This window comes from Aspergillus ibericus (genome assembly GCF_003184845.1).
Source record: "Aspergillus ibericus CBS 121593 unplaced genomic scaffold BO80scaffold_4, whole genome shotgun sequence".
Taxonomy (NCBI): Eukaryota; Fungi; Ascomycota; class Eurotiomycetes; order Eurotiales; family Aspergillaceae; genus Aspergillus; species Aspergillus ibericus.
This window is the reverse complement of record NW_020292102.1, coordinates 852,541-876,125: the sequence shown is the minus strand read 5'-3', so window position 1 is coordinate 876,125 and position 23,585 is coordinate 852,541. Positions and strand designations below refer to the sequence as shown.

General features: G+C 52.4%; 7 protein-coding genes across 7 annotated transcripts; 3 read left to right on the top strand and 4 right to left on the bottom strand.

Annotated features, from left to right (window-relative positions):
• The first annotated feature begins 221 nt into the window (after positions 1-221).
• BO80DRAFT_176976 (putative differentiation regulator (Nrd1)) lies at positions 222-3,448 on the top strand. Its single transcript, XM_025713981.1, has one exon. It carries the CDS (start codon positions 607-609, stop codon positions 3,106-3,108), a length of 2,502 nt encoding a protein of 833 aa, XP_025579429.1. The 5' UTR covers positions 222-606; the 3' UTR covers positions 3,109-3,448.
• Positions 3,449-3,954: 506 nt separating this feature from the next.
• On the top strand, positions 3,955-6,084 carry BO80DRAFT_421742 (uncharacterized protein). Its single transcript, XM_025718672.1, has 3 exons — positions 3,955-4,094; positions 4,227-5,591; positions 5,669-6,084. The coding sequence occupies exons 1-3, from the start codon at positions 4,028-4,030 to the stop codon at positions 5,875-5,877; spliced, it is 1,641 nt and encodes a 546-aa protein (XP_025579428.1). The 5' UTR covers positions 3,955-4,027; the 3' UTR covers positions 5,878-6,084.
• A 2,307-nt stretch (positions 6,085-8,391) lies between these two features.
• On the bottom strand, positions 8,392-9,769 carry BO80DRAFT_176923 (uncharacterized protein). The gene has a single exon (XM_025713980.1). It carries the CDS (start codon positions 9,491-9,493, stop codon positions 8,786-8,788), a length of 708 nt encoding a protein of 235 aa, XP_025579427.1. The 5' UTR covers positions 9,494-9,769; the 3' UTR covers positions 8,392-8,785.
• Positions 9,770-14,131: 4,362 nt separating this feature from the next.
• Positions 14,132-15,072, bottom strand: BO80DRAFT_421739 (uncharacterized protein). The gene is made up of 2 exons (XM_025718671.1): positions 14,435-15,072; positions 14,132-14,351 (listed from the first exon to the last, which is right to left on the bottom strand). The coding sequence occupies exons 1-2, from the start codon at positions 14,599-14,601 to the stop codon at positions 14,219-14,221; spliced, it is 300 nt and encodes a 99-aa protein (XP_025579426.1). The 5' UTR covers positions 14,602-15,072; the 3' UTR covers positions 14,132-14,218.
• BO80DRAFT_176892 (uncharacterized protein) lies at positions 14,897-15,514 on the top strand. The gene has a single exon (XM_025713979.1). The coding sequence runs from the start codon at positions 15,022-15,024 to the stop codon at positions 15,361-15,363; it is 342 nt and encodes a 113-aa protein (XP_025579425.1). The 5' UTR covers positions 14,897-15,021; the 3' UTR covers positions 15,364-15,514.
• BO80DRAFT_176877 (uncharacterized protein) lies at positions 15,442-16,220 on the bottom strand. The gene is made up of 2 exons (XM_025713978.1): positions 15,691-16,220; positions 15,442-15,641 (listed from the first exon to the last, which is right to left on the bottom strand). The coding sequence occupies exons 1-2, from the start codon at positions 16,025-16,027 to the stop codon at positions 15,520-15,522; spliced, it is 459 nt and encodes a 152-aa protein (XP_025579424.1). The 5' UTR covers positions 16,028-16,220; the 3' UTR covers positions 15,442-15,519.
• A 5,960-nt stretch (positions 16,221-22,180) lies between these two features.
• On the bottom strand, positions 22,181-23,267 carry BO80DRAFT_431637 (uncharacterized protein; the record flags this gene model as incomplete). The annotated part of the gene is made up of 6 exons (XM_025720755.1): positions 22,181-22,378; positions 22,520-22,615; positions 22,701-22,727; positions 22,828-22,884; positions 23,012-23,128; positions 23,265-23,267. The coding sequence occupies 6 exons, from the start codon at positions 23,265-23,267 to the stop codon at positions 22,181-22,183; spliced, it is 498 nt and encodes a 165-aa protein (XP_025579423.1).
• Between the last annotated feature and the right edge of the window lie 318 nt (positions 23,268-23,585).

The window sequence follows — 23,585 nt, the reverse complement described above, 5'->3', positions numbered from 1 at the left end:
CCTGGCACTTTGGCAGGTCTGGGGCGTGCACCCTCTCCTAGTACTCTCATTTGACAGGGCCACCCTGATTTGATTGTTTGGATTTATCATTATCTTTGTTCTTGTCATTCTCATTTCGATTCGACCTCAGCTGGAGCGCCGCCTCCCTTGCTCTAGTCTCTCGGCCTCCTCACCCGCAAAGCCCCCCCTAAAGCAACTAAACCACGAACCACCACAGGTTTGTCTCCGTTTCCACCAACCCAACCATTCATTGTCCATGCACATTCCAATTGACCACCGGGATCCTCTCTAGACACGTCTCCATTGGCAGCCCTTCTGCTCCGTGCTCTGTTCCGTCCTTTCTGCTTTTTCTTCTCATTTTGGTTACCTTCATTCTGGCCTCTCCAGGTCTCTGTTTTCTTTCTTATTTTCCCCCTTCTCTTTTCGGGGGTGATCATCGGGCCCGGCCTTTTTTCTCTCTCTCCTGGCCATTCCTACCGTGTTGATTGCCTAGTACGTCCTTCCCCCTTGACTGGGTGATATCGATCATTTCATCGACGAACAACTCACCTCGTTCCTTTCTCTTATTCTAGGGGACAATTGTCCTGCTCGCTCCCTTTCCTCGCCATGCAAACCTCCGATGCAAGCATCCCGAGTCGTCTGATCCCCTCCAAGTTTTCCCACCTCAACGCGGACAGTACCGGGTTCTCTCACGGAGCATACGCCTCCAACAACCTGCCCCTGCAGGGCCTGACGGACCGGAACGCTCGTCGAGCTAATATCCCTGCGATTAATACCTCTGCTCCCGTCTCCGACACGATGGCCGCCTCGGGCACCGCGTTTGACATGAACTTCACGCCCCTCCTACCTTCTCAGCTGCTGCTTGGTAGCCCCTTTCAACCGGGTACCCCTTCCGCGTTCGCTTCACCTCAGTTCGCCAACTTTGGTGGTTTCTCCCAGACCAATCCCTCGGCACATGCCCAGAATCCTCCGAGTCACCACCAGTTGGGAAGTCCGACTCAGCCTTCGCAGAATGCGAGTCTATATTCCGGTATGATGTCGACGGATGGCATGGGTAATTCTCAGATGCTGGGAGCTCCTCAGTCTCCTGTTGGTGGTCTGGGGGGTCTGGGCAATGCGGCGTTTGGAAGTCCCGCTGCCTCGATAACCCCTGGTTTGCTTTCGGGTACGAGCCGAACCGTGTACCTGGGCAACATCCCGGCAGAAACCTCCGCAGAAGAGATTCTGAACCATGTTCGGAGCGGTCAGATCGAGTCGGTGCGGTTGCTTCCCGATAAGAACTGTGCTTTTATCTCGTTCCTGGACAGCAACTCTGCTACTCATTTCCATTCGGATGCCATCCTGAAGAAGCTTGCCATCAAGGGCAACGACATTAAGGTGGGATGGGGAAAGCCCTCGCAGGTGCCTACATCGGTCGCTTTGGCTGTGCAGCAGTCCGGCGCCTCTCGTAATGTGTACCTGGGAAACCTGCCGGAGGAAATGACGGAGGAAGAACTGCGGGAGGAGCTAGGAAAATTTGGACCGATCGACACCGTTAAGATTGTCAAGGAGAAGGCGATCGGTTTCGTTCACTTCTTGTCTATCAGCAATGCGATGAAGGCCGTTTCTCAACTTCCTCAGGAGGCCAAGTGGCAGGCGCCCAGACGCGTCTTTTACGGCAAGGACCGGTGCGCTTATGTATCCAAGACGCAGCAACAGAATGCTGCTCAGTTCTTGGGCATTGCCCCAGGCTATGCACACATCCTCAATTCAGCGGACCGTGACTTGATCACCAACGCACTTGCTCAGCAATCCGTGGCCGCTGCAGCTGTGGCTACCACAGCTGGTGGGGTCAACAACCTGGGCAACCGAACCATCTACTTGGGTAATATTCACCCCGAAACAACTATCGAGGAGATTTGCAACGTCGTGCGTGGTGGCTTGCTTCATCATATTCGCTACATACCCGATAAACACATCTGCTTTGTCACTTTCATTGACCCTACATCGGCCGCATCCTTCTACGCCCTGAGCAACCTGCAAGGTCTTATGATCCACAACCGTCGTTTGAAGATTGGTTGGGGTAAGCATTCGGGTCCTCTCCCGCCCGCTATCGCCCTGGCAGTGAGTGGCGGTGCTTCTCGGAATGTATATGTGGGCAATCTTGATGAGACTTGGTCGGAGGAACGCCTTCGCCAAGACTTCTCCGAGTACGGAGAGATCGAACTCGTGAACACGCTTCGCGAGAAGAGTTGCGCCTTCGTCAACTTCACCAACATTGCCAATGCCATTAAAGCCATTGAAGGGATGCGGAACCGCGACGAGTACAAGCGGTTCAAGATCAACTTTGGAAAGGATCGTTGCGGAAACCCGCCACGTCAGGCAGGCAATGGTGGTCCTCAGGGTCGCAATGGATCTGGGTTTGAGGGACCTCAGTCCCCTTCTCCGGCATTGAATGGTTTCCAGCAGAACCTCAGCCAATCCGGCTCCAGTTCGAGCCCAACTCATCCCGCACTATCCCCTGCGCCAGGATCTACGGGCTCTCAGAACGGCCACCATCACAGACACCCCCTGCAGACCGTCTCGTCTCCATCTGGCATCCTCAATGTTGGTGCAAACAACCCGTTGACCATGTACCTGAATCAGATGTCCGCCCAACAGGCCCAGGAGCAGGAGAACCGCTTGAACGACCCCATGACGTTGGCAGCTCTTCACTCGCAGCCCCAACCACCGCAACAGCAATCGCTCTACAACGGCACCACTACCGCCGAGCTGACCAATGGGAGCATCGAGGCTCCGTTGCATCAGCACAAGCCGTCGACCAACGGCTTTTTGAACGTCACCAATGGATCCACGGGACCGGGTCATCATGCCACGGCTAGCACCAGCACCTTGAGCGTGCCGCGGGCGCAGCACTCTCGGGCCGTGAGTCTGCCCTCGTTTTCTCAGGAACCTTTCGGATCCGTCTCGAGCCAGCCCACTCGCTCCGGGATTGCCCACCAGCCGCAGAGCAGTTTTTCGAGCTTCACATCCGCTCTGGGCGGACTCAGCCATGCCGGCTTCGGATTGGCCATCCAGAACGAGAGTTCGCTGCCTGGCTGGGCTGAAGAGGAGATCGGAGCGAAATGATTTGCACCTTGCCGTTGCGAGCATAAGACTCGCTGTTCAACCCAACGAATGTAGCCCTTCTTTATTCTTTACTTCGATCTTTATCGCCTTGCTACTTGACTAATTCCTTCGATGTCCCCATTCTGATTCCTTTCTTTGTACTGGTTTCATTTCACCTTACTGTGGTTTTTCTTTCCCTTAATTGTGCAAATTTCGTTTCTCCGCCACCCCCTTATTGGTTTTTAATACTCCCTTCCTTCCTATACCATCACTTGTATTTCTAGCTGGGTATGATCTTCTTCACCTTCTGCTTTTCTTTCTTGTCATTTCCCTACTTTTGATTCTGTTTTTGGCCATTTACCGTTTCTGATCTCCAGTTGGCTACGACGGCGGGTGGGATCTCCGCGCGACCCTCGACTGGGTCTGGCGGGGGTCTGTTTATGTCTCAAGCTGCTCATTTGCATATGTGATGCCATTTCACGGAACTAATCCCGAGCATACAGCTCCCCTGTTGCATTCTGGTTACGACAAGGGTTTATATAGCGGCGGAGGTAATTGATCCTGGAAGATAATAGTGGATCCGCCATCAAGGAACATAAGAAAGACGAGAGGAAGAGTACCCAGAGCATAGGAAATGACAGACATCTGGTTACATGTGCATTGTTCTGGCCTCGGCGGGCCTGTAGAAACTGTGTCGTAGAGATGCGCCGTCGAGATATGTATCGTCCTACTACCACCCAAAGGAGTAAAGAGTCAACATGCGGGTCACGTGAGCGTATACCCGCACCGGGTGCGCTAGGCCCGATGGGGAGGAACCATGGAACCAAAAGAAGCCGCTGCGATCATCATCACCTTCAGACTTCAGCACCGGCGGCTTCCCTTCACTCACTCTGCTTCAACTGCACCCTCGACGCGGTCCCTTCATATTTACTGCTGCACGATGTCTTTGCCCCCTGAGCAGATCAATATTAAGCGGCGCCGCGAAGAAGAACCGGTCGAGACATTATGTAAGTCAGACTTACGCCCTTGATTCGTTGCATGGGCGGTCTCGTCTAGTGAAGAGGCCTCTGTTGGAAACGATCGGAGCTGTCCCCACGCCTTGATTTCACCCACTTCTTCACACTAATGCAAATTCCCAGACATCCAGTCAGAGCTGCATCAGACCAAGCGTCGATTCACAGACTTTGTTTTCCAAAGGGTCCAGATCAGTAGCCATGGCCGTGAAGATGGTTCGCCCAGCCCATCGTCCTTCACAGCAGGACAGAGGAAGCTACTTACTCCCCGGTCGGTGAGCAACACCGTCTTTCCGACCACCAGAAGCGTGACCAACCGCGCCGCGGGTGCAGGAGCAACTGTCCCCTTGGTGAGAGCCACGTCTCCTGGGGCGGAGATCCGCGAAGAACGTCGCCTGGCGACCGCTCGAAGGGAGAACGAGGAAAAACTGAAGAGGGCCTTACTTTCATCACCTACGTCGGGCTCGGCTAGACCCCTATCTGCTGCTGCTACACCCTCTAGTGGAAATGACATCGCTGGAAAGTTAGTGTCTTCCACCTCTAGTGGAAGAGAAAGCCCGGCTTCATCACCGGGACAGGCGCAGGCCCTACGCCGGTTCCAGATCTCTCGATCGAATACGCCAATGAGTCCCCTCCGTAGCACCGGAGGCGGTATCCAGAAACGCAAAGGAGACGGAGCAGTCGCGGTGCTAGTCGAGAAGCTGCGACGCACACCGCATGCCCGACAGGCGTCAATGGTCGCCGATGTTGCTGCTCGGGCGGATGGCGAGGGAAACCTGAGCGTCGCGGGCGCGTTGTCCTCCGAGCAGCAGACCGAGCGACCGCGGAAGCGACCGGTGGTGAACCAGGCGGAGAGGAAGTGGAGAGAGGAGCGTAAGAACGCGATCTCGGCTGCCAAACAGCATATCTCCCAAGTGCTGGAGAGAGAAGCCCAGGCGGCCCATCAGAGTAATTGGGAGGATGAGTCGGAACGATTGGCAAAGGAACTGGAGCAGGTGGCTCTGGAGCTGGATGGGGAAATGGAGGTGACAGCCACCGAAACGGACTACACCCAGCCGTCGGGGTCACAGTTTTCAGGATCGTCTCGGCCCCGTTCGGTGATGCCCAAGCCTCCGTTGCGATACCAACCGCGCACGCCCAATAAGCATCGCGCGGGAGGCTCGGGCGCAGAAGCGATGCAAGGGCCTGTAGAGAGCCGTGAAGAGATGGCGGCAGACCCTCCACGGGCAGGATCTGAGGACGAGAGTGATGGGGAGTACGTCTACGACACGTACATCCGGAAGCCGCTGCCAGACACCGGCTTTCTTACGGACCCATTAGTTGGTTTGGAACTGGACCAGGAAGCTTGGTTCCGGCAGCATGGAATCGATGTGAATCGCCAAGATATTGGGGTTATCGTCATCACGCAGGAGGATGAGGAGTACTGGGAAAACTTTGTCGAGGAGGAGGATGATGAGGATCGGTGGGATAGCGAGGATGCCGACTCGAACGGTAAGCAGTCGATCGCAATTTTTCTTTTTGGCAGGCCTTGGGCAGGACACGGCTAACTCACGGGCGTTCCCGGGCAGCTGAGAATAATCCCGCAAATGATTATCCAGACGAGGAGTTGTCGTGGGATGATGAAGAGGATGACCCATCGGCTATCTACAGCAAATACCGAACGCAGGCGCGGTCTGATGACGAGGAATTCGATTTTGACGACTCGGCCAGTGAGAGTCGGTATCGCAGTGGATTAGGATTCCGGTCGCACGTGGAGTCGGACGAGGAGAGCTGGTGATCGGAGGGATTACGGTGCCAAATTGGCGAGCAGCCAGCCAGCAAGCCATCCAGCACGCAAGCAGAAGGAAAAAGCAAAGTGAGACAGAACAAGGCAGCGAGACTAACTCGGGTGGCTGCGTCTGCAGAACCGAAGCCTTGTTTGGGTAGAAGACTGACTTCCATGTATGGTACTTTGGGGACCTGATTATTGCTGGCAATTGATGACGACTCGCTTCTGAGGCTGGACTGGATGGATGGCTGTCCTCCGTAGAGACCCTAGGGACCTGATTCACCGCAAGATCAGCAGCCGGCCGTCATGGCTCTGCAGTCTGCAGTCTGCAGTCTGTAGTCTGTAGTCTGCAGAATCTGCAGGATGAGCTGGGCCGACGACAGGCCGGTCGTCTCTAGGCCAAGTCAACCGGTGTCCTCGGCCGGTAAGGACCGTTTCAGAGTTGCGTTTGCAGTTGCAGTTGCAGTTGCAGCTGTGCATTCTTGCTTCCTTCCCTTCCTCCGGTGATCCTTCAGTCATCCCGGCGACGAGCTGAGGCCTGGGCTTCCCCCCACGACCTGGGACACACAGACTCCGAAATAAGATTCTCCCCCCAGAAGGGATGCGGGGTACGAATCCTGCCAGTCTGCCACCCAACCTTGCTCATTATCATTCATCCGGTCATCTGATAATCAGTTTGTTCGTCCCTTCCCCCCATCCACCTGATTCCATCCAACAGACACATACACGCCGACATGCTTTCAGTCATCTCCACCAAAGCGAGGCAGGTCACACCCAATCATCCCCCCTCGGGATCGGAATCCTTCGATCAGCATCGCCTGCAGATTCCCACGCGCCTTCTGGTCGCCTACCCTACCTGTCATGTCTCGGATCCGTGGACGTGAGGGATCGTCAGCTGTTATACTTTTCTTTGGTAGATGGACATGGATAGGTCATACTATCCCTCGTACCTAAGTGCATCTGTACCAAGCAAGCAATAGCAAGAGAAACTTACCTGCTTTCGTATGCGGTAGGGTGTTTATGTCTGGTGCTTATGAATGCTCGTAGCTGCCTAAGAGTTATCCATACTTACCTACCTTATACTCTGAAATAGAATTCATAGATGTCCCCAAGTACAAGTACATAGGTAAGTACTCAGTACAATACCAGCCAAGAAAACAACCGAATCCTGGATATAAGATCACCCCTATAATAGCCTACCACCACCACCATGATTATTACTTACTGCATAGAGACCAACGCAGAGAGCTCTGACCTACCCCCACGCTGATTCACTCCCTCCCTCCCTCCCTCCCTACCTACCTACCGACCTAGATCTTCCTAATCCCAATCACCATTTCCATCCTAGTTGGTGTGTCTTGTGTCTTGGCCGGTGCTATAATGATGCTCTGAGGCTATAATACGGGCCCCGTATTACTATATTAGGGTTTGATATGACTCGGTGGAATATACAAGGGTGGGTTTAGTGGGGATCTTCTATGCTTACGGCATAGTTGTAGTGTAGGTAGTCAGGTTGTGCTATGCTGATTACCAATCAATCCTGGACTAACTATCAATCATCATTATCTAGAATCGTATTGTTGTGGTGCTTTGACCTGGTGGTCTGATCTGGGGAAGCTTCTGCAGGATAAGTATGGAAGTGCCTAACTGATCTATGCTACCTTGTTTCCTAAGAGTCACATACAGATAGTCGTAGGAGTCGTATCTTCAATTAGAATCTTACTGTCTAGTAGTACTGTCTACTACCTACTAAACACTCACACCCCATATATCACCCCAAAGCGAACATTCATAATTCTTCACCTAAATCCAATCTACAATCTATAGTCTACAATACACAAACTATCCAACCCTCCCTCACTCTTTCCTCCTTTGTTCTTCCTTTTTTTTCTCTTCTTCGTTCCTCATCTAGACTCTAGTTCCCAACCCAACCACACAACTGACTACGCTTACTCAACCCTTCCCCCCCCCCTCCCCCTACCTACCCATCAGTGCACAATCCCTCACCTTCCTTCCTTCTTCCATCCTTCCGGTGCTTTGACCTCCCCGCCCAGAATCCTCACTACTCGTCAGTGCACCGTAAGATAGATAGATAGGATAAGATATGATGGTTTACTGGCTACTGGCTATTGGCTACGGCCTACCAGTCAGTAATCTAATCTCACCCAATCCAAATGCCAAGAAAACATCACCATTTCCTGCAGAAGATGTATTTATCTTTCAGCAGGGCGGGCTGAGAATGTCGGCTTCTGGTGAGGAGTCATGCGGTTTATTCTTATGTGGACTGTATCCATGCTGGGTGAGTGGATGGATGGATGAAGGTATGTATGTATGTATGGATGGTACTAGATGCCATCATGGTACGGTATATTACACGGTTGAACTGGTACGGGTTGGTATGTACCAGCTTACCATCTCGGACGTCGGACGAAAGTGCCGCAATGGGAGGGAGGGAGGGGAGTAAGAGTAGTCTGACAAACTCTACGCAGGTTGGTTCGAAATAAAAATAGAAATGTCAGAAAGTATGTATTGTCTTTGAGTGAATTGAATTGATTGATGATTGATGATTGATTCATGGTTATGCCATGTCTGTCCAGCTATTCAGTTCCATTCCCATTTCCGGTATCCTCGCAGTTGATGAGAAAGTAGCCAAACCAGCCAACCCAGGTATGTGAGTGTCAATGTGAGTGTATGTAATGCATGCTATGCAAGCAAATGATTCAGAGAGCCTCCCAAGTAAAACATGTAAATAACGTGCTGAAAGGTTCCCAACGCAACGAGTGAAATGTGACCACAGGCAAGAGAACAAAAGAAAAGAGTAAGAAACAAAAATTAAACAAAGAGGTATCTTAGGACGGCCGTGACTGAGTAGTGCTCAGTATTAGAGAATTTTCAAAGAATCAAAAGCATTCGGCGATCACCGAGGTATCCGTCTGCTGAGCACTTCTTCTTTGCTTTCGCGCATCCATGGGTACCAGATCCCGACCCAATCCACGACACCGAATCGCGGACCAGAGTCGGCTATACCCGCTCCCTCACGAAGGAAGTCGCCGTCCCGCAGGCGCCGCTGTTCCCGCAGGGTTGGGCATTTCTTTTCTTTGATAAACCGGTAGAATTTGCATTGGATCCCCTGGAAGCCCCGGCGCTGCCGGTCGGGGAATTGCTGGTTGAAGCTTTCGCGCACTTCTTTCCACTCCTGGCAGAGATCCACTCGGTGGTACCAGATGAAGTACATTTCCTCTTCCTCATACTTGGGTCGAGGAGGCCGTCGCCGCTCTGCTGCATTGCTAGAGCTGCTAGACACAGAGTCATATCGCTCCCGCGAGTATGCGCCGGGCGAGGACTCTGCGGATCGGGGCCGGTAGGGCAAGAATGCCGCATCCTGGGATGATGCAGAACTCTCGGCGTAGGGATGGTGGCCGTCTGAATAAGGAGAATAGAAGTATTGGTTGGGACTGGGAGGGTATAGCGGGGGCGACAGCTGGGGTCCAGGATGGCCGTATTGCAATCGAGAGTGGGCGGTTTCTCGCTCTGCCGATGGATTCAATAGAGAATCAATGGCCATGCGGCTTTGGCGAGACGCCGGCATGTAGTTGGGCCGGGTCTGGTCGTGAACGGTCTCCATGGCAGTTGTATAAGAGGGATGAGGAAAGTAGAGTGCAGGAGTAGTGGGAGACAAAAATAGGTTTCAGGTCCAGAGGAATGACAGCCGCCAAAGGAGATAAGGTATAGGTGACGAAGATGCAAGTGAAGATAACTTTTGTTTCCCACGGTTGAAATGGTGGGCCACCTGAAGAGGATGGCACCAAGGGGGTGTTGCGTGAAAATTTAAGTGAATAAAAAAAAATAAGAAAAGAAGTAGAGACAGAAAAAAAAAATAGTAAATCAAAAAAAGGATAAAAACAAATCAAAAATGTGACAGATGTCGGATGTGTCTTTCAGCAAAGAAAGACGGAAGAGGCGCTTCTTCTCAGGCGCGCTGCCTTGCAACTGGGGCTTGGTGAAAGAAAAGTTGGGGAGCGAAATGACGTGGAGGAGTCGAGGGAGGAATGAGGAGCTTTGTTGAACCGAATTATTTCAGGAAAGGCCGGTCCTTAAAGCATCACCAACGCCGCACGAGACTCCCGGTTGGACTCGTAGGGAGGGCAATGGTGGCCAAGGGTCCCTGTTAGTTCTACTTAACCCATGCAGCGGTACCAAACCTCTGGGACTGTCTGGCCTCTAACAGAGGTCGATGGTGACTGCGCCCCCTGTCCGGTCGTGGGGAGAGTCACTCCTATGGCGGGTACACGACGGTGACCGGCGTGATGTGTAGCGCCTGCGCCAGCAGGGAGCGGCGATGGTGGTATTAGTCTGCTTCGTGGTTGGTAGACGAGGAGAACGCCTTGTGTCTCGTGGGGAGGAGGGGAACGCTGCTCATCCACTATCAATCCTAGTCCATCTGCAAGCATGTCATGTCCTTGCGGTGGCCGTATACTGGGTTGATAGTATAGTAGTGGTAGCAGCGGAGATGGCTTCGGCCGGGGAACGGAACAGATTATCAGCCAGGAGGTACTAGATAGAAAGGCACCAGATAAAAAAGAAATACAATAGAAAATCAGCAAAGCACAGCAGGCTTATATGCAAGGATGTCGTCTGGAAAGCCTCAGCAGCAGCAGCAGCAGCAGCAGGAGGATTCGCCACTTATTTCGACGACAGATGGATCCTCAGCACTCAAACCGATGAAGAGGAAGATGAAAGAATGGCATCCGATGGATTGGATGGTTCAACAAGTGGAGATCGCGACAGGGTCACGTTGGCAGACCGACGACGTGCAGGGCCAGACTGGACGCCGAGGGAGGTTAGTTGGGAGAGAGGGTCACCGTTGGATCGGGTAATTAATCTCGAGAGTGGTAATTTATCATCTGGAGGATTTTCCTGGGTGGATTTTTATTGGGGGTTTCTATTTTATTTTTATTTGAATTTTTACTGGTGATTTATTTATTCCATTTGGATTTCCACCCTTCCCCCCCCCCCTCCCTCCTTCTCCCCTTCTTTTTTACCCATCAGAAATTCCGATTCGGCCAGTTCATGCAATATGCACCATGGATATCGGAAAGTCAATGTGAAATGAAATGAAATGAAGGAGCCGCACCAAAGGGGGTTGGAAGGAAAATAGCAGCAATAATAATAATACTACTAAGAATAAATTAGGAAAAGTGACGGACGGAAGGATTGAAGGGAACAGGAATTAATCCTGATAACACCGTCCACCCTCCCCCAGATTAGGTTTGAAAGAACAAAGAGCGACGAACCAGCAGGGTAATTAAACTGCGAATGACGATAATAATGGTAATGAATAATAATAAGGATGGTCGCCTGGGCTCGGGCCAAAAGTGACAAGCTTAATGGGTCCGATTCAATCGCCCACCGACCTACTTTAACCCTAGTTTCACCTGGCACGGATGATGCTGATGATGACACAATCCTCATCAAGGTTGCCAACACGCCAGCAGCCTCTAGGCGGAGGATTGGCCACGCGGGGAGTGAGGGGGAGCAGACCTTCGAAAAGGGCCAACTGCATGAGCGTCATGTACACAATTACTCAAATCCTACCATCTGGCCCTGCTCCCTCTTGTCCTCCTCCAGGCACCCCTCTTCCCAGGGCCATGGGTGCTCGCCGGCCTGGCACATGCAGTCCCAGTTCCAGTGCGCAGTTCTCGGTATGGCTGGGACACACCCTACCCTGCCCAGCCTATCAGCAAAATTACAAATCCCGGAAGGATGGACCAGACTAAGGAGCCATAATAATAATACTGATAATGTCCGTAATAACGATGATAATAAAATTAATACCCCAAAAGGATGCACAGATTCTTGGGGGTGGCATGAAAGGAACCATGCCTACTTCGTCCCCTCCTTTGGGTACTTTTGAGTGCTTGCGTTCAAAATATACGATTCACCCAATGACTGGACGCTATCGGGCCTGGGGAGAACATAGGCTCCGGGCTGACCTTACCGACTGAAGTGGAGGGTGTTCTCTTCGGCCTCCAGATATCGACCGCTGAAGAATGTGTCAACCGTGTATCCGTAATTACGGCAGCAAGGGCTCGTATTGCTTCTTCTCTTCCCCACCACTGGTATTCGGGGACGACCTTGGAAAAAGAATGCGGTCGTAATGATTCGTAATCGAGGGTTTGACGCACGATCTGCCCGCCGCGAGGAGTAAAAGAGACATGCCTCCTGTATATTGAATCCTAGGTAGGGGAATGTGGACGCCGTATGGTAGGACGAAAACAGAGAAGAGCCCAGGGGGGATCATCACGAAAAAAAAAAAAAAAAAAAAAAAAAAAAACAACAAATTAGAGAAAAAAAAAGGATAGAAAAGAAACCAAGAAAATTAGATAAAAAATAATCAAACCAGAAAACAAAGTACTTCGGCCGTAACACGCCCGCCGCCTGCTGCAGCCCTGCCATTGCATGAGAAAGATTCGGTTTCCCGGAGCTGATAGGTCGTTCCATGGATGCAAGACGGGTCGACCGAAACGAAGCATTGCAGGGTTCAATTCGGCCGCTGGCGGGAAACATCAGACGACACCAGAAGTTAGCTGGCCGGCTAGTTTGTTTGTCTTGACTCTTGACCTGCTGCGGTACTCCACAAGCATCTTCATCTACATTGGGAGGGTGTGGAGCCGTGGGAAGCTAGTCAATCCACTGTTCGCTCCGAGCCTCCCACACCTAAATTAAATCACTATTCCTCAAGATTCCACCGGGTCTCGACCCATACCAGCTCGCTGAAGATTCAATAACTATTCATTGGGAATGACTCCGGTGGTCTTCGGTTGACTAGTGCGCCCGTGGATTTTATCAGTCAAGAATGATTGACTGAGCCGCTAGCCTAGGGAGGTGCAACCTTCACCCGGAAAAATATAAAAAAAGGGGGGGTGGTGGGTGGGTGGTGGAAGAACGGGATTATACGGGAGTCACGCAAGACTCAACTTAGACTGTCGGTGGGAAGATCTGAGAAGCAAGGTCAATCTTTCGGGGACGCTAGCACATAGAACAATCCTTCAATTCCACACCTCTCTTGAAGATGAAAAATGCCGCCCCCCAAAAGCGAATGGAAGAAAAGGATCACTGCAGGATTCGTGCAAGACCATCAGCAGGTGAGAATGGGTAGAATTCTTGCGAATCGCCGTGGAAAACGGAAGGAGGGCAGAAGGGAGGGGGGAAAAGGAAGCCGGCGAAGCAAGCCAACAGAAGGGCCAGGAAAGGCCGCGTCTATTGGGTACGGAATAGAATCAGTAACCCAGCCTGCAGTGGCTTTGCTAGCGTACCGTTCTGTCGGGACGGGTTTACGAATAGGATCGAGGCTCTAATGCTGTCTAGCTCTTATGGTCTCAGATTGCGCAGGGCCATTGCTGAAGGACAGGCGACCTGACAGCCAAGCGGGAGACACGATGTGGGTGGGTCCGAGCCTTAGTACGGGGGGGGAGGGGAGGGGAGTGGTGGAGGAGGGGGGGAAGGGAGAAAAAAGGAAAATGCGATTTGGGAAAAAGAAAAGAAAAGGAAAACGAAAATGGGCATGGGATGGTCCCAACCTAGACGGCTAAGAGTGCGATGACCACTTTGTTCCTCATCCTCGATCCTTCGAAGGTAATTTCTATTTGGCTCGATTAGATTTTACTTTTCGGTCGCCTGCTTTTTCCTTCTTCTAGCCATCACTAACTACAACTACGGAGCACTCCTGATTCTTACCGTTCCTGTCGACGGATGGGATGGGATCATGCTGGACAGAACCGCGCAGTCCAGATAACAATCTGCAGACCTTGCCAACACATCTCTGCAGCCGTAAGACGATCGCCTCCCCCCTCTTTATTCGGGGCTTGGCTTTCCAGATGATCGCATCTGTCGGTTACGACGTACTGTACGCCGTCGTGATGTGAGTGTAATCAAGTCCAGGACAGGGAATCTAGCCTGTTTTCTTTCCTTTCTCCTTCGCATCGGTTGCACTCGCACCAATATGGGGTACACAATCGAATAGATTGAGACCCTGCCATATAAGCTGAGGCCTAAGTGCTTAGCCTACTCCGGACTTAGGTAATGACGATTACATGTTCCAGAAGGTTGATGCCAATTGCTGCTATCTCGGTCACCTATAATGGCTGGTCCTAAGAAATGAGACGGGCGGAAAATCCGTGAAGGATTCCCATCTTAGACGAAGTGACGAATCGTTACCGCAAGCCGTACTCGTAGGCGACCGAGAGCGATCTCACTCTGGCACCGAGGAGCGATCTGAAGTAATTCGTCAGCCTCTTCAGCAGGCTGGGCATCCTCAAACCCACTAGTGCCACGGATTGAACCCCCATTATTACTGTGTTGGATCCATCCTGGCGCACACGGTGGTTTGTTTGAGCCCTTGGGTCTGAGCCTGAGGAAGTTTTACACCCGGCGGGGCTCGGCGGTGACGATCCGGGATGGACGAGCCTGGAGCGATGAGGAGCCTGAGGAGGAATCAGAAGCAGAAGAGGATGGCTGGAGGCCGAAAGAGGAAGGACCCGGTCGGTAAGGTCACCGGCTTGCTTACGAGGGATTTCCCAAGTCCGTCGTTGTAGTAGCAAAGAGGAAAAAGTAACGAATGGGCAGGGTTGACGGGTCGGTTTTGCCTGGACCAAAGTAGCCAGAAAGCAGCAGCCAGCAGTAACAGGAGAGATCAGATATCAGTAGTATTAGCAGTTTGCATATATCGGACATGTCGCACCTGAATAATGCTCATGCTGTAAGGAAGTGACTACTTACTTACAGTTACTCCAGGGGTGCCTGACACCCCCCGGCGCCAAAGGGTGGTTCTGGGCAGTGGACAGTGGGCAGCGCAGGTCGTTCCCCCCCACACCCACCCGAAAGCCCCTCTTGGCCTCTTCATGAGGCCTAGGCAAAATAAGAAGTGACAAGCGATAATTATTGTGTCACTATCTCCACAACTCGGTTTGGCGCCGATCGGCCCCGAACTCTTCCTGAGGGACTAGTCTAGACGAGCACACAAATCACACCAGGGTGTCCCCCGAAACCCCCATATTCCTCAGCCTGCGTAGGCCTTGTTTTCTGGAGTTGGAGTGTCTGGGGCGGGTTATGGAGATTGGGAAGATGGGATAATCTAGGGTGAAAACGTATAGTATGGCGTATAGAGCACTCTTGACATGGAGATGTCAGCCGTTATCCTTCAAGAAGTTTGGGGGCCTGCGTCGTCAGTCATCTGCAGCATGCCCCCAACTCTTTCTAGTCTTTTCCTTTCTTTTTTTTTTAACTTTGGTTTTCTTTTTTCCTTTTCCCCCCTTCTGTCCGGCTTTTCGAGCATCCACCGGCCATCCATCTTGGCAGCTCAGCAAAAATCCACGACAATTACAGTTTCATCATGTGGGACTTGAAAGGCGGAAAGTTCCCGTCGGCAGCTTATCAGCTGGAAGTATCTCCTCTGTACGCAAGTCTGAACGCGAAACATGCCTCGGCCGTGAGTAAATCCTAATCCCGATTCCCGTCTCAATATCACAAGGGAAATTGTATGGTGCCAGACATCGTGGTCTGGCCGTTATTAATTTCGGATTCGACAATGCAAGGCTACAGGGCGTCTTCGTCCGGGACGAGGATTGGCTGGGGAACATAATTGCGGCACAGTCAATCTGCGCAAGCTCCAAACCCAACGCGGACGGAGCGCGCGTAGTAGTATCTCCGCTTGTATGGATCACAGGCGAACTCGACCGCTTGGCTCCCCCCTGCACGCCGTCGAGCAGATGACTCTGGCAAGTGAGCTACTGTATGGCTAGTTCATTGCTCGCTTCATCTTACCAACCGACATGATATGCGTGCGTGCGTGCATGCGCTCAGGCAAAATCGAGGGGAAGGTTCCGAGGAAATCACTGCCTTTTCTCCGTCTGCAATATGATGGGCGGAGGGCCGTGTGAAAATATAAGAAAAGGCGGATGATCATCCGCTTGTCAGCGCCTGTTGTAGATCCTATCCCATGAGGGTTACGAATGCCTTCGTCCCCAGTCTCGTCTTGTGCGTCGGGTGGAGGTACCCCGGGATGCCTCGAAGGAGACAAGCAGGCAGCTACCAAGTACCTAGCAGGTAGCGAGTAGCGAGTAGCGAGTAGCAACTCGCAACGAGTCGCGCCTGCTGTCATGGACTCATGATCCCGGCCAGCGAACAAGGGAGGACCTCCTTAGTAGTTTCCACTTTCCACCAACCTCTTCTTCTCGGACGCGTACCCGCAGCTGCGTTCGATCACGTGAGGGTTCATCGCCGGGGAAGTCAGGCAGGCAACCTATGGCGAGGGCGCGTTTTGATTAAGGGCGGAGTCAGGCAGGTCAGTAGCTGCTCGTTCAAGGATGTTGCGATGCTTGGGGGTGGAGACCGAGCGAGAGAACAAAGAAAACCGATGGCAGGGATCAATTCCATTCCAGCAATCGACGTCGAGCACGCCGGGCCCCTGACTCGTAACCAGTTACACGACCCCGACTGACGAGGGGGAGTAGGGGTGATAGGCTGGTAGTACCGTTGCACATCCCCATGTGTCGGGGTTTGGGTTGGAATGGAGCGGAATCGATCCTACCGTACGGAGTACACGGTCCAGGATGTTTTTTTCTTCTCATCACATTCTTATTGAAGGTTATGCATCCGGTGCATTGCCCTCTTCCTCGAGCGGTCAGGCAACGGTGGCACAGCGTTGCACTTGCAGCATGCGTACGCGGACGGATGAGACTTCAGTCAGCAGGAATGGAAGGATGGATTAGAATCGCTGGCTAGAAAGCACCTAGAACTTAGGACCTGAGGCTCAGAAACTGTCATGGCCAGCCTTGGGCGGAAGAATGAGGCACTGCCGCGGGCCCGAGGGAGGCTCCATGACCGGCGGCAGGACGACAGCATAACATCTAGCAAGTAGCAGGAGTTTGGGAAATGGTAGGCTCCGTCCTACCCGCCTCCTGCGCCATTAGACCTGGTGAGTGAAGCCCGGTCAAAATCCTACTATCTATCTACTCCGTACCTGCAAGCGAGCTTAAGTGTAACTTGTACTGGCCCAAAGAATCCAAAGACCGGGCCTAGACAGCGCTCATGTACCTCCCAGATTGATCCTGTGCATGGTACACACCAGGTGTGGTTGACCAGCATCCTGTCTGGGCGAAGTAATGCAGTGTGGGAGGCTGTGATATCATTGTGTTCCCTTGGTGCGACGTGTCGGAGACGGTGCCGAGCCTCACCTGTTCTTGATCTTCCAGAAAGATCGATTTGTTCCTGTACGTGGTGGCTGAAGCCACTATTCTCTGCTACCGGACTTTTGTCGCAGCCACCCAACTAAGACCTGTCTACAAGCCTACGCTAGCATCGGAGACATCATGACCAGGTTTCAAGTCAGCCAGGATAGTGACATTCATCACTCATTCATCTTCTCAGATCGTGTTCCAGTCCTGCTGGAGTGGACGGATCAAGGGGGAACAATTGAACCCGTTAGTAGTACTTGCCGGAACGGACGGGGCGATCCCGCCGGCTCAACATAGAGCTGGGGGCGTTCCCTTTGTCCCCCCCTTGATTACACAGTAGTACCGACCTGGACGGTTTACGATCATTCTGCCTTGTGCAACAGCCTTCGACTGGATGGATGAATCCAGCGAACAATGGCTTAGACAGGACTCCGTAGGATTCGATTCCTGCAGGCTCTTATAATCCGATTATTTTTTTGGTCCACCTGGGATGGTGACGATGACAATAATAATAATAACAATAACAATACGGTGCAATAGGTCTACTAATAATCTTGGGGTGGAGGCGCCTTGTCGGTGAGTCTCCATCGGCGATGGGGGCAGTGTCGTGTCGAAGCTGTACGGAGTAAACTAAGAACCAAGGGGCACCGCACTTGGCCAGAGCTTCCGGCGCCTAAAGAAGGGATGGCTTGCGAACAATCCGACTGGGCCATTCGTCTAAGTACGGAGTCGCTAGGCCAATAACGCCCCATATTGACCCAGATCAGATCGTTGCGGACTGGATGTGTCAGATGTCAATCAATAGTCAGCTCTCTATTTAGGTTTGCAGCGATGGAGCCGCCAACGAGGTGCTGCCTCAAGCGGGAATAGCGTCCCGGGGCCGGCGCGACTTGATTGCCTGGCATTTTTCCGGAGCATCCTCGCTGATTGGTCGGTTGACTCTTTTTGCCAAAGCTTTTTCTTATCACGCCAATAGAACGGGCGCCTGCGTAATAATAATCATCCAAATTCTCTAGTCACTACAGTAGTCAGTAGTAGTAGTCAGTGTGGTCGCCATTCCCGAAAATGTGCCCCTACTCCTACTGAGGTCCCGTAGTAAGTACTTACTAAGGCATAGGTACCTCCCGAGTCCGTCCGGGCTGGTCAGGCAGGGTCAGCAGATCTCATCAGCTGATGCGTTCTGCTGTCCTCCTGTCGATAGTACTCGATCGGGAAGGGACCACGCAGGCCCGATGTACGACGCCTCTTCAGTCTCCAGTCTTCAGTCTTCAGCTTTCATCGGTTGCAACCACTTGCACAAACCTGCCGAACAGATCATCATGCAGAATCATCATGGGACCCGCCTCTGCTTCCTGCCCCATCCATTCCGAGACCAGTGGCATCCACCGGCCCGGATCGGCCTGATCTAGCAAAAGAGGTATCCTTCAGGCTACTCCGTACTCGCTCCACCGACCGGCGACACCAAGACACTAACTCTCTACTAAGTAGATACTACGACCCGGCAGCAAGTCAGCAACATTCACGAGCGCCTTCACCATGGTACCAACTGGCACCGGATCTGTATCTAGTATCTACTCGGGATAGCCTTGGCCGCTAAGCCAGAAAGTGAGGCCTGCGTCTGAGGCGATTCGCCCCACGTGTTGGGCGGCGCAGGGGCACCAAATTTGTCGGTGCCTGAGGGAACGAAGGAACTAAGGAACTACTACGGTCCTACGAACTTACGAAGGGCTCCAGCAGAACGAGGCTGAGAAACTAACTTTTCTTTGTCGCCCACTCTCGTCATCCCCCGTTCCCCCGTCCGGGAAACAATTCAGCCCACCTGCGGAACTCCGTACAATGCAGTCGACGAACCTACCAGGCAAGGGCCTCAAACCGTACGACTGACTTGCCTATCTTAATCACCGAAGCCACTGGAAAGGGAAAGACAACGCGGCCAATCAGACCGGCTGATCTCGGTGTTCTTCGCTAGAAATCCACCAATAAGCCGAACGATTGAGGCGAAAAAACGCAAGCGAAGCGGACAGCATTCGCCCGACGAGTGCTTTCACCGCCGTGCTGACGGCTTCGGGCCTGGAGCTGAAGCTTATCGTCAGACGGATCTGAACGAACAAGGCTTGGCAATCAGGCTCCGGTGCAGGTAAGAGCTTAATAATGGGGACATCCCTATAGTTAGTTAGGGAGGGCAAAGGGGAAGTGATAGGCACGGTCGGGTAAACCTTTCTGACTGTTCACTGGTATGTTTCTCTGCGTCCTACGCAGTGCGAGCAGGAGACGATCCACCAGAAGCAACCATGACACTTCAGCTACTGCGCCGGGTTCCAATCGGAGGACCAGCGTGATTCTGTGTCTATGTCCAGTGTCCCCCGGTGGCGTTATCAATCTCACCAACACCACGCCACGGATCCTGGCGATCAAACGTGGTGAACGTGGCCCAGCAATCCTTGGGGCCAAAAGCCTGCCTAGGGCCGTGACTACCATCCTTTGCCGCCCGCCGGCAGTGACGAAGGATGCGTTCCTTCTAGAAGTTGGATCCCATACGCAGCAATTAGCAGCGCGTATTCGGAGCCTGACTCCGGACCCCGAAATGAGTTCCGAGTCTGGCCGCGCCGCAGGGCAGGGCGAGCCGGTCTGACTAAGGCTGAGACAATGAGATTGACACCTATCTACTCTTTCTTTCCTATAGGGACAGGGACCCCGACCGGCACAGTCATCTCCATTGTTGCACATCGTGGTCGGCCGGATGACACTGCTGCATCCAATCAGCTCTGCTCCGAGCCAATGATTGACATCTAGTCGAGGATTTGCGGCACAGTCGTTGTACATCCGCCTGGACGCTACGGAGGACATGATGGGGTCCTCCGGAGAAGGGAGAGGCGCTTTAAGCCTTAAGCAGCCGGGTGGATGTGGCAGTTAGCAGTTAGCAGTTAGTAGGCACTTGGCCGTGGGACTTGGTCCTTTGACTAGTGCTCGGAAGTGCAGTCCCCCGTCGATAGCTTATGACGGGTGCTATCAACCCTGGGGACTAGGACCCAGTTGGCACAGCGTCGTACTCCATACGGAGTACTCTAGTGACATATGGTGACCACCCTGCTCTTACGGATGAAGTATCATGTAGGTACTTACGATCTGGGTGAGGAGGCTATTATTATCCGGCCCCAAGCAATATTGGACGATAATATAGGCTGATCGCGACGACGACTCGCAGGGCCTCTTCGGCTTGTAGGGTCGGTCATAGGCTCTCAGGCTCGCAGGCTCGTACGGCGGGATTACATACTAGCGCGAGTGCCACGGCGAGCCAGTTGACGGAAGCACTGACCCCATGCATGCAATGCAGCCATGGCGGCCTACAGCCTTCACTGCAGCCCGGATGGGTCGGCGCGCTGCCCGCCCCCGATACCATACCGTACGCCGTCGCGACCGCCAGTCCGAGTCGTCCGGCCGTTCGATCGACATGGACAAGCGAGATCGATTCAGCGTCCAGCGTCTCAGGCTGGCCACTAGTCAGCCTCCAGGAAGTACTAATTTCCTCGACACCACCACTACTACCATGTAGGACTAGGCGGCTCGTAGCCTAGCAGTAGTGCCAGTTAGGCCACCGTCACGACCGGTGCGCCGCCGCCCGGTTCCCCCCCTCTCGAGGACGCACACAGACACACACACACACCTTAAGGTGCCACGGGCAGTGCTTTCTAAGGGACGTACCCCAGGTAAGCTTACCCTGAAGAAATGCCTAACCGTTTTAATCCACTTGAGTCAGGTACCACCGCGACTGAAGAAAGTGTCCGGACTGGAAGGGCTGGGATAGACGTTCCATCAGCTTCAGCTTCAGGTTCGACGGTGGCCAGCGCAATTTCCCCCCTTCTCAGGCTTGGGGCCCCTGAACCAGCCTACCAGGATGCTCGCCTACCCAGAAAACCCCTCAGCTGGACGGAACCTGCTCAAGGTTGCCTACTAATGCCCAACTATCACACCTCATCCAGACTGTCGGGTCCGGTGGTGTAGCATTCGCGCTGCGAGAATCAGCCGGTGACCTGCGCCAATTTTCCCAGTTAATCTATTTCAATTTTTTTTTTTTTCGCGCTGCGGCTGGACGAGGCAGCCGGATTCCTGAGGTTGGGGTGGATGGATTCGCCCTCTTTCTCTCGTTCGTTCGTCCATCTGTCCGGTCGTTTCGTTGTTTGTCCTCTTGATGCTGTCACCACCAGCAGCACCACCGCCGCCGTCCGACGATGGAGCCGCCAGGACGGAATATTAATAGATTACTCCGTACGACGGAGGGATTGTTACCTCGAAGTGGTTGGCCTTGACTGGTCGTGGGGCCATCACCCATGGTCCATCCCCATCGCTAAGCATCCTCATCCTCTGGCTCACCCACTTCCCAAGCAAAGTCCATCATCAAGCTTCAACCCAAAACAATCCACCCCACAACGTCCAGACTCCAGAGAGGGGGGTTTTCATCCGGTCTTTTGTGATTTCTCCTCGGCGATCTCCGTCAGGATCCACTCTGGAAACCCGTCCTGTAATCCCGTTCTGGACCTTGTTTCCTCCGTGTTCTTTGTTCAACCGACTCCATAGCTAGTGCGGCGACTACGGTTGAGTCCTGAGTACTCCGTAGATGATGTTCTAACTTCCCAGTGACCGTGGAAACCAATCCAAGCCAAACCCAGGCCTAATCACTCTAGCCTAGGACCTCCGGCCGACCCCCAACCCCGACTCCCGACCGACCTGGTCTGGGCTCTTGTCCGTTTGATGTTTCAGCAATTTCCTTATAGGGTCAATACCAGACATACGTATCCAGGATGCTCAGTCCTATGCCATAGGTCCCACGTCACTGCGGAGCAATCCCACTTTGACCTAGGTAGCATATGGTCTCACTCTGGAGTACTCCATACATCCCAGGTAGACAGTAGTCCACAATAGTCTATAATATGAATGCTATGCTGATCCCACGGTCAGCATAAACGAAGTAGCAAGGACGTGGGATTCCAGCGCAAGCTCCTCCCTCTTTCATTTGTGTTTGCATTTGCTGAAAGCTGACTAGTTTCCGACCGACCGACCGACCGACCGGCCGGCGTCACTCATGGGGAGGGGAATCCCCTGTGTACTGTTGAGAGGGTGGGATGCGCCGGGATAACGGGAGACATTCCGGTGGTGTCTTCTGCCTCTTCCTCCTCTTCTTCTTCTTCTTCTTCTTCTTCTTCTTCTTCTTCTTCCTCCTCCTCCCTCATGACCAGTGAACAGAGACACTCGATTTGTTCTATTGGAGGCCGGATAAACTGGACATATGTAGTGTTGACGTGATGTGGTTACATATGTGTCTAGGTACATGATACCAGGGTCTCTATCTGATATCCCTGTGTATAGTGATGGTGAGAGACATGGTTCTGCTTTGTTCATGTGAAGAATCCTGAAGATACCTTGTTTGGTGCTTCTTTCATGTGAATGACTCGTTGGGTGTTGCTTGTATACATGGTCACTTGGGCTCCGTCGGGAACTTCCCCCACTACTGTATACTACTGTGTACTACGAGTAGTACTCTCAGTAGCATGGCTAGATCCTCACTACTCAGTACTAAGTACTTGGTACTAACTAACGTACCGGTCCGAGCTCCGACCAGACATCCACCTATTTACTACCCAGTATTCCCTCCATATCAACTATCTTGACCACATCCATCCTACAGACTACAATCCTACAACAGGAGTTACTTAGCTTATGCACCCACTGAATAAAACCAATCCAATCCAATGCCATCAGACCACGTCGCTAAGTAATCACGACTCTGGAGAGGACTAAGCATACACTGCATACTACTAACTCGAGTAGGATAATGTACTCTAGAACCCCCCCACTCCTCTACTCTGTAGCTACAGAATCTAGAACCTTTCTCATCGCACTTCAATGCATACTACTTTGTAGTGCGTATACACTTCGTTGCTGCGGGGGATGAAATAGATATCTTTCTGTAGTAGGGAAAGATGCTCTTTTACTCGACACCAAGCCAATCCGATACAACAACCAACAAACTATAATGATGTAAGCACTGCAGAAGACTAGATAGGTAGGTACCTTTACGACCGTTGGAAAGGTAGACAGAATATAGAGGCAGAAACATCTCTTCTCACTAATCATATCATATCATGCCATATACTATCTACTTACCATAGTAGGACAGGGTACCTATACTATACGCCATCGCGGACACGGACTCGAAAACAAATCTCATTCCTTGTCGATGGTGATCTGACCTACATATCATTCTCATAGTGAATAGTACTCACCCATCAGGATAATTATAATTTGATAAAGGACTGATTAGACACTCACCGAACTCTATATTCCCCAAGCAACCATATCATATTATGGAGTACATGACAAATAAACCCCAAAAGTGGAAGAACCAAGCAACCAAGCAAGCAATAAGAAAGGGATACAGACCGGAATCAAGGGGGTCGATGTGAATCATTCATTCATGGATTTAGA